Here is a 10376-nt window from a genome sequence, read left to right on the forward strand (position 1 = left end):
ATTATAGATTACAAAAAATATAGAATTTCTTAGAACAAAGTATAATGTAACATAGTTACACTATAAACAAAAAAAAACATTCTATTTCAGCGGAGACTTTTACAGAATAATAACAAAAAATGACCAACATGAACAGAGAAAAAAAAAGATGATGGGAAATTGCAGCGACTATGCAACGACAGGGACGATCCACCAGGATTTCCGGAGACCCACGACATTCTCAAACTGCTTGACAATTTCTGATGAGCCGTCCTTCAGGCCGAAGACATGCAGATCACTGTTCTCTGAGCTGAGGCAATTCAACCAGTAGACGCAGTTGGGCTTGAGTCCACATCCGCTGGCAGAGCAGGACGCTGCAAAATTGGATTTACCGAGGATGAAATCCCGATCCCCGATGCAGTCCGTCTTGCGCCAAGCCGGCGGCTCCGAGAAATCCATCCGATAGACGCGGAGCTCCCCTGGTCGGTCGACGAATAATCCGTGGAAGGCGATATGGACGAGGAACAGGTCGTTGCAGGACTCGACGACGTACGTGGCCGTAAAGCCCGTCGGGACGTGGACGCAGGGCACGGCGATGGCGCCCAGCCGCACCTCCGGCTTCTCCGAGGCGTCGTTGGCGTGGAAGTCGAGCGTGCCGAGAGAGTCATTGGACTCGCAGAAGAAGAACCTCCCATTAACGGCGGCAACGTCGACGAAGTGTCTCTTTGTGGGAGGAGAGCCCGCGATGTCCAAGCAGCCAATGTCGTAGCCGTGACGCGACCACCGGAGATCCTGGCCGACGCGGCAGAACCACATCACCGGGCTCGCATGGTCGAAGACTAGGACGCTGCTGTTGAGTTGTGTTGTAATGGGTTGTTATGCATGCCCACGTGTATAGGATCGAGGGCCTGCGTGCCTCCTGACTCGGGCAATGCCCTGTGTATAAATACCATTTATGTAACACATAATCATTAACGGAGAGAGTGAATTGATTCTCCTACTTGGTATCAGTTACTAGGTCCCCCTCTTCGTCGCCATGGTTGCGCCCGGCTCCTCCCCTACCGCCACCGACGCCGCGTCCTCGCCGAGCTCGCTCTCCTCCACGGCGACTGCTCCTGCAACCTCCCCCGGCACCTCCCCGTTCCTCTCTTCTCCTCCTCCAACCCTGCGCCGCCACCACCAGCTCCGCGCCACCCGATCTTCTTCGATCACATCACAAACCACATCAAGTTTCTGCTCAATCCGGCCGACCACAACTATCATAAGTGGAAATCCTTCTTCCTGCTCGTCCTTGTCCGCTATGGCGTCACTTTCCTCATCGAACACCCTCCTCCACCCAACGCCGACGCCCAATACCTGGAGCTGGATGCCCATGTGGTGCTCTGGATCTACGCCACCCTCGCCGATCCCCTCATCGATCACGTCGTCGGCGCCACCACCACGTACGCCCTCTGGACCAAGATCCAGGCCTTCTTCCTCGCCAATCGGGCTGCACGCTTCATGGTGCTCAATCGCTAGTACCGCAATCTGAGACAAGGCGATCTCTCCGTCACCGAGTACGCCCGTCGCCTGAAGCTCCTCACCGACGGCCTCGCCGACATCGATCACGCCGTCAAGGAGGTGGATCTTACCACCCAATTCCTCCACGGCCTCGACAAGCGCCTCGACACCATCCACGTCGTCCTCGGCGATCAGGCCTCCACCATGCCGCTCCCTCTGCATCGACCTGGATGGGTGCCGCCCAACTCCGCCGGGGTTCTCGGCCCCCGCCCCGGCTCCCATGCCCATGCCTACCCGATGTACCACTCGGCGCCTCCACCGTCCTCCTCGTACTACCCTCCACCGCCACCATCATGGGAGCACCTCGCCATGTTGAATGCCGCCTACAGCAACGACGGCCTGCCCCAACCTCCCTCGACGGACTAGTACCTCGACAGCGGCGCTTCCTCCCACATCACCGGCAACCCAGGTACCCTTACCTCGTCTAGTTCTTCCTTAAAGCATGTTCCATCAAGCATTCTTGTCGGCAATGGCCAACACATACCGGTCACGGCCACCGGCTCCGTCGCCCTACCCCCACACGACTTCCGCCTCACCAACGTTCTTGTTTCCCCACACGTAGTCACTAGCCTCATCTCCATTCGCAAGTTCACTAAAGAAAATTCTTGTTCAGTTGAGTTTTACCCTTGTGGCTTTCTTGTGAAGGATCTTCGAACGCGGCGGGTCCTCATGATCTCCATTAGCAACGGCGACCTCTACCCTTTTGTTGGAAATAAAGCTTCTTCGGTGTCCGCCCTTCTTGCCACGGCATCATCAGACTTGTGGCATCGCCGGCTCGGTCACCCCGGTGCTCATACTCTATCTACATTAGCCCAAACAGTTCTTCCAGATTGTAATAATGCGGCTCATCAGCCTTGTGCTGCTTGTCAGCTCGGCCGACAGGCTCGCCTTCCCTTTCCCTCTTCTTTTAGCAAGTCGTATGCACCATTTGATCTCATACACTGTGATTTGTGGACCTCGCCGGTTGTAAGTTTTTCTGGTTATCAATACTATCTCATTGTGTTGGATGACTATACGCACTACTCCTGGTCCTTCCCTCTACGCAACAAATCAGACACGCCCACCACTCTCCAACGCTTCTTCTCATTTGTGCGCACACAATACAACGTCATGATTAAGGCCATGCAATGTGATAACGGGGGTGAGTTCATCAACAACTCCCTCCGATCGTTTTTCTCCCTCCACGGCGTCACTTATCGTTTCTCCTGCCCACACACGTCGCCTCAAAATGGCAAGGCCGAATGCCTCCTTCGTACCACAAATGACATCGTGTGTACACTCATTTTTCAAGCAAATCTCACCCCTCCCTTTTGGGTAGAAGCACTTTATACCGCTACATACTTGCTAAGTCGACGCCCCTCCATATTTCCTCCTTCACGGCTCCCACCCCACCTATGACCACCTACGGGTCTTCGGTTGCTTATGCTTCCCTAATACATCCTCCACCATGGCCCACAAGCTCTCCCCTTGCTCCGTCCGCTGCGTTTTCTTAGGATATCCCCTCGAGCATAAAGGTTATAGGTGCTTTGATCTGGAATCGCGCCGTGTCCTAGTCTCTCGCCATGTCATTTTTGACGAAACCACATTCCCATACACCACGCCACCCGCCAGCACGTCCACAGAAGATCCCGCACGCCGTATCCTACCTACCCCCTCCCTGGCTGTCGCAGCCTCCTCGGATCATGTAACAAATCCGCCAGATTCGCCGGACCCCACCACCCCATGCACGCCCGTGCGCGCGCGTCGCGATGCGCCCGCGTCCCCTGGCCCCTCCACGCGCCCTCTTCCCACAGGTCGCTCGCACGGGTCCACCACCACCGCGGATAGCGCGTCCCCCCCACCCAATCGCCGCCCGCATCTACCGCGCCTGCCAGCCCCACTGCACCCGAATCCTCCTCGCTCCGTGAGCCCTGTCGATCGGATCAGCCTGCCACCAGCCCCACCACATCTTCCTCGGGATCGCCGCCCCCATGCACTACGCCACCGCACGTACCACCTCGCGCCTTACCCGTTGCACCACCTCACAATGCACACAAAATGTCCACTCGTGCCAAATCTGGATTCTGCATGCCTCGTCGCCTTTTCCTAGCCGACACCTCCTCCACTACCATCTCCCCTATACCACCCACTTACAAATCCGCCCTTAAGGATCCAAATTGGCGACAAGCTATGCTCGATGAATACACTGCTTTAATGAATAACTCTACGTGGTCTTTGGTGCCTAAGCCTGCAGGTGTTAATGTGGTCACGGGGAAGTGGATCTACCGTCACAAATTCAACGTGGACGGCTCTTTAGCCCGGTACAAAGCTCGATGGGTGCTGCGAGGTTTCACACAACGAGAGGGTGTTGACTACGACGAGACGTTCAGCCCGGTGGTCAAGCCGGCTACCATTCGTGTGGTGTTGAGCATTGCAACATCTCACTCTTGGCCCATCCACCAAATGGACGTCAAGAACGCATTTCTTCATGGTGATCTCAACGAGCTCGTATACTGCTCCCAACCCGCTGGTTTTGTCGACACCACCCGTCCGGATCATGTTTGTCGCCTCAACAAGTCTCTCTACGGCCTCAAGCAAGCCCCTCGCACGTGGTTTCTTCGTTTTCGGGCATTCCTTCTTTCTCTTGGTTTTCATGGCTCCAAGAGTGACACCTCCTTATTCATCCTCCATCACGGCACCTCCATCGCCTACTTGCTTGTGTATGTCGACGATATCATTCTCACCGCCAGCTCTCCACAAACACTCCACCACATTATGTCGGCTCTCAAATCTGAGTTCGCCATGACCGACATGGGCCCCCTCCACCATTTCCTCGGCATCAAGGTCACCACCACCTCCTCGGGGATGTTCCTCAGTCAGCAACAGTACACCTTGGAGGTTCTTGAGCGTGCCAACATGTTACATTGCAAGCCCGTCTCTACTCCCATTGACACGAGCTCCAAGCTGTCCCTCTCTCATGGTCAGCTCCTCTCCAACCCCACCTACTATCGTAGACTTGCAGGTGCCCTTCAGTATCTCACCCTGACATGGCCGGACATTTCTTATGCCGTCCAACAAGTGTGTCTCTTCATGCATGAACCTCGTGACACGCATATGCAGCTCGTCAAACGCATTCTGAGATACCTCCAAGGCACTTCCCACTATGGCTTGCAATTCTACAAGTCATCCTCCAAGGACCTTATTGCATACACGGATGCCGATTGGGCCGGTTGCCCTGAAACGAGGAAATCCACGTCTGGTTTCTGTGTCTTCCTTGGTTCCAACCTCATTTCTTGGTCCTCCAAACGACAGGCCACTGTCTCTCGCTCAAGCGCGGAGGCCGAGTATCGTGGTGTTGCCAACTGCGTTGCCGAGTCCTGCTGGTTACGCCAACTCCTCCATGAACTCAAGTGTCCACCACAGCGAGCCACCATCATTTATTGTGACAACATCAGCGCGTCCTACCTCGCGTGCAATCCGGTTCAGCATCAACCAGGGCCGGCCCTGGGGCATGGGCGACGGGGCGACGGCCCAGGGCCCAGCCGAGGGGGGGCACATGATGGAGTATACATATACTATACAGGCCTTTGTCTCAAAAAAAAATTATACTATACAGGCCTGTCGCTGATGTGCTGGGCGGCCCAGATATAGCTAGCGATTGCTGATCAGGCCTGTCGCTGAATCGCTGATGGATACGTACGCGTAGGCGGAGCCTAAACGGCGCCTTGACTCACGCCCGTCGGCCTTCTCGCTCGATCCGTCGCTCGGCGCCTTGCCTTGCCGCGTCGCCCTGCCCTCGCCTCGCCAGCTCGCCGTCGCCGCCACAGCAGTCCGGCAGGCAGGCGGCAGCCCGGCCAATCAGCCATCCGGCATCCGGCACCGACTGGAAGTCAAGAAGTCAAGAAGTACGGCAATATGGCAAGAAGTACGCATCCCTGTCCATCCCCAAACCTCAATTTGACATTCTCAGTAGCAGGTTATTTATTCTTTATTTAGTATGTACGCATTGTAATCCAATCTATCAATTTTTTGTCATTCTATGTACATGTCTAGGGTTCCAATCATCCGATGTATAAATTCTTAATTCTTTGTACCCTCTTTTGATCTTTTCTTCATGATTTTAGGACATTAGCCTGCCATGTTACCTAAGAAGAAGCAATTGTCGGGTGCTGAAAAAAGGAGGAAAAAGAAAGAAAGTGATCTAAAAATTCTAGCACTGAAGGGTTCTTTGAATAAATTCTTTACATCTTCAAGCAATATTGATGTCAGTGAAGAACAAGGGCAAGAAACTACTTCTGAGCATGCAAATCCAGATGTTGAGGTGAATGAAGATGGTGCGAGCACAGGGGAGCAAATAAATTTTGAAGTTGATGCTGACAGTACAATGGAGGAGGAAAATTTGCAGCCTTCCTCTAATGATGAACAGGAAGATTCCCTTTCATTTATTTTTGATCCAAGAACATGGGAAGGTCTTGACAATAGCAAAAGGGATATTTTAATTGAGAAGGGACCTATTAGAGTACCGGATCTGGAGTTCGAGAAAGACACCATTGGTAGACACTTTTCATATGCTTTTTACTCCAGGAAGTTAAGTAATGGTGAGTTTGTTGACAGAAAGTGGTTGGTTTACCACAAAGGTGCAAACAAAGTATATTGTTTTTGTTGCAAGTTGTTCAAATCAAAACTGAGCAAGTCTATGCTGGCATCTGATGGATTGAATGACTGGAAGCGTTTGAGTGCGCGTCTCAAAGATCATGAGAACAGTGTTGATCATTTAACAAACATGAATACATGGAATGAAGTTAGGTTGAGACTAAGCAAAAATCAGACAATTGATGACGATATGCAAAGGGGGATTGCAAAGGAGAAGGAGCGTTGGAGACAAGTTCTGGTAAGAATAGTTTCAGCTGTGAAGTTTCTTGCAAAACATACTTTGGCTTTTCGTGGATCAAATGAGAAGTTGTATCAAGATAATAATGGTAATTTTTTGGGCACGATTGAAATGATTGCTGAATTTGATCCTGTTATGCAAGAACACATCCGGCGTATTCAAAATAGTGAAATCCATCATCACTATCTTGGCCACAAAATCCAGAACGAGTTGATCTCAGTTCTTGCTAATGCCGTGAGAAATGTAATTTTAAAGATCATCAAAGATGCCAAGTATTTTTCAGTTATTCTGGATTGTACCCCGGATGTGAGCCATGAAGAACAAATGACTCTCATTGTGCGTTGTGTCAATATGTCAAGCAACCTTCCGAGAGTGGAGGAGTTTTTCCTAGAGTTCCTAAAGGTTGAGGACACATCGGGGTTGGGGCTTTTGAAGGTATTGATGGATACATTGAGTTCTTTTGATTTGAATGCTGCTGATGTGAGAGGTCAAGGTTATGACAATGGTTCCAACATGAAAGGACAATACCAAGGTGTTCAGAGTCGCTTCCTTAAAGAAAACCCCAAAGCATTGTATATGCCATGTGCATGTCATAGTTTGAATCTCACTCTTTGTGATATGGCAAAATCTTGCAAACAGGCTATTACATTCTTTGGTATTATACAACGGATATACGTGTTGTTTTCACGTTCTACTAAAAGGTGGAAGATCTTACTTGACAATCTCCCAAAAGGAACAAAACTAACTCTCAAGCCTTTGTCCAGTACTCGTTGGGAGAGTCGAATAAAGAGTGTGCAGCCTATCAGGTACCAAGCTATCCATGTAATTTCAGCTTTGAAGGAATTGGAGGAGACTTCTACTGATGACCCAGCAGCTGTAAGTGATGCTCAATCTTTGGTCAGTGCACTTGAGAATTTTGAAACTTTAGTTGGCATGGTTATCTGGCATGATGTTTTGTTCTCTGTAAATATGGTGAGCCAAAAGTTGCAGGAAAAGATGGTGTGCATTGATGCTACTATAAAACACATTGACGGGGTCATATTATATTTTAAGAAGTATAGAGATGAAGGCTTTCAAGCTAGTATTGAGATAGCAAAAGCCATTGCATCTGATATGGACATAGAGCCAGAATTTCCTTCAAAACGTCAACGGAAAAGAAAGAGGCATCATGATGAAATCAATGATCAAGAAGAAGAAATACAATTGTCAGCTATGGAATCCTTCAGAGTTAATTACTTTCTAGTCATTGTTGACAATGCAATTCTTTCATTGACCAGCCGCTTTGATCAGTTGAAGAAATTTGAAAAGGTGTTTGGTTTCTTATTCAATTCAAAAAATCTGAAGTCCTTGGATGATAGCAAACTACAGGAATGTTGCGCTACTTTTGCAAAAGCTTTTTCTGATGATAAATCATCTGATGTTGATCTTCATGATTTTGTCTCAGAGTTAAAAGTGTTGCAGGTAACTTCGCCAGATGGTTTGATGTCAGCGCTTGAGATTCTTCAGTTTGTTATGGCTGTAGATTGCTATCCAAATGTCTCTGTTGCCTATCGGATCCTCTTAACAGTGCCTGTGACTGTAGCCTCAGCTGAAAGAAGTTTCTCTAAACTGAAACTACTGAAAAATTATTTGAGGTCAACTATGTTGCAAGATAGATTGAATGGCCTGACTATGTGCTGCATTGAGAAGGATATCTTGGACAATGTTGATCTTGATTGTGCCCTTAATGACTTCGCATCACGAAATGCCCGAAGAAACTTTTTTTAAAGCACTAAAGTATTATTGTTGTCGATGGAGTCAGTCTAATTTCGTTCTTATTTGAGGTAACCATGTCATATTACTTTCATTTTGCGATCTTTTTAGTACCATTGTTTTTTATGGAGTCGGTTCAAATTTGGTTATTATTGTTCTCGATGGAGTCATTTGAATTATTATACTCATACTTAAAACTAAAGATGTGTGATTGAAAGTTACTTCTTATAATAAGTTATATATATAACACACGCATACATATATATTGTCTTAGGACTTAGGACATAGGGGCCCATGTCGTCGAGTTCGCCTAGGGCCTCCCGAAACACAGGGCCGGCCCTGGCATCAACGTACCAAACACATCGAGATAGACCTTCATTTTGTATGTGATCGCGTCGCCTTCGGTGATGTACGGGTCTTGCACGTCCCCTCGAGCTCCCAATTTGCTGATTTGTTCACAAAAAGCTTGCCATCTCCGGTGTTCCACGAGTTCCGGTCCAGCCTCAACGTCCATGCCAATGGCGTTCCGGCTGAGGGGGGTGTTGAGTTGTGTTGTAATGGGTTGTTATGCATGCCCACGTGTATAGGATCGAGGGCCTGCGTGCCTCATGACTCGGGCAATACCCTGTGTATAAATACCATTTATGTAACACATAATCATCAACAGAAAGAGTGAATTGATTCTCCTACTGCTGCAGCCAGGCACTACCACGACGTTGGACAAGACGCACCTGCACGTCCACGGGACCTCGTCGTCCTTGAGAGTCGGAAGCTCGATTTTTGATCCGTCCTTAGGGTTCAGGAGATGGGTCCCTGCGTCTTCTGGCGAGGAATCGGAGGAGCTCAGGACCAGGACCCAGCCTTGCGGCGTCGCAAAGCATACCTTCTTAGTCGACACCGACGAAGTTACATCTTGAAGCTTCTGCTCGGGTAAACTGAAGACCTTGTACGACGAACAATCTGAATCTGGCGGCGGCGCAAGCACCAGCAGCGGGAAAGCCGCGGACACGATCGAATTCTCGGCCAAATCCATCGTTGACAAGGCCTCTCTCCTACGAAAGCACAAGGCTTTGCAACCACGGATCTATTGAAACCAGGACCTCGCGTGACATATATATATATACATATACCTCCAGATTGAAAAGAGACGTCTGCTTTCCCTCAAAAAGAAACGGAAAGAGACGTCTGCTTCAAGTCGAAACCGGAATTATCGGGTCCAAATCCGGCAGCTATACGCCTCCAAATTTTTCGGATGCCAAATCTAGGAAGGAATCATGGTTGGAGGCAAAGTCCTCACGGGACTCCCTAATCTCTGTTTTTTCTTTCTTTTTTGATTTGATGATAGGCCAAAATCTCTGTTACCTCACTTGGGTTTAGTCCCCGCTAGAGGCTAACGCGCGCTTCACTGTGCCGTTCTACACTTGCTCAATTAACATTTCATATGCCTTAATGTCGGGCGCTGCACAAAAGGATCAGCTGGGTGAAATGTTTTCAAAAACAGTTTAGTTTGTGAAATAGTTTCGCCCTGAGGTCAAATTTGTGCCTTTTGCCGCGTAGCCCCCTTTGCGCACAGAGCCGTCTTGGCCAACACCACCGTCGTGCCGTGTGCCCCAGCCACACCCCTCCCAGCCTGCGGCGGTAGCGGGCGTCGCTGTCGGTGTTGTTCCTTCACCCTTGTCGTGGTTGACAAGCCATCTCAAAGGCGTCCCTGCCTCACCTCCCTCGTCCTGAGCCGTACAAGCATGAGTTCAGAGGGTCGGCAAGCACCCCGCACAGACGTGCCCAACCACACGGTGACACGCTAGCAGCCGCCCTAATCACACATGCGCCGGCTGCACCGCTAATCTTTCCCCTTTCTGCAATTCAGAGAGATACGGCGCCACGTTTGCCTGGGCACATGTTCCAAAAGCAGTCGCGCCGTTCTTCACTTGTTCAATTAACATTTTATATTTATAGATTATTGTGATTAGTTGTTTTGATTTTATCTGTGTTTGCTTTGTGTTTTAGTTTATTTTTGGTGGTGTTTTTTTTCTATATCGTATTGAGTTGCTGTTGGAGTTTTTTTTTCAAAAGAAGGGAGGAGTTATTTCATGCGTGGGTTATGATTTTTTTGCACATTTTAGCCTTAGTGTTAGCCCGATGGTGATTATTTGAGCCTCTTGGGAGTTCTTATTTCAGGCTAAACCCATGAAATTGCTACAGTGACACTCATATG

General features: G+C 49.4%; 1 protein-coding gene across 1 annotated transcript; it reads right to left on the reverse strand.

The window, feature by feature from the left end:
- Positions 1-8391: 8391 nt before the first annotated feature.
- On the reverse strand, positions 8392-9370 carry LOC123115819 (uncharacterized). Its single transcript, XM_044536905.1, has 2 exons — positions 8893-9370; positions 8392-8786 (listed from the first exon to the last, which is right to left on the reverse strand). Exons 1-2 carry the CDS (start codon positions 9192-9194, stop codon positions 8768-8770), a joined length of 321 nt encoding a protein of 106 aa, XP_044392840.1. The 5' UTR covers positions 9195-9370; the 3' UTR covers positions 8392-8767.
- Between the last annotated feature and the right edge of the window lie 1006 nt (positions 9371-10376).

This window comes from Triticum aestivum, chromosome 5B (assembly GCF_018294505.1).
Source record: "Triticum aestivum cultivar Chinese Spring chromosome 5B, IWGSC CS RefSeq v2.1, whole genome shotgun sequence".
In the NCBI taxonomy this organism is placed as follows: domain Eukaryota; kingdom Viridiplantae; phylum Streptophyta; class Magnoliopsida; order Poales; family Poaceae; genus Triticum; species Triticum aestivum.

What these genes read in the sequence shown, in the direction of transcription:
- LOC123115819 (XM_044536905.1), bottom strand. Translation starts at nt 9,194, where the DNA reads ATGGATTTGGCCGAGAATTCGATCGTGTCCGCGGCTTTCCCGCTGCTG.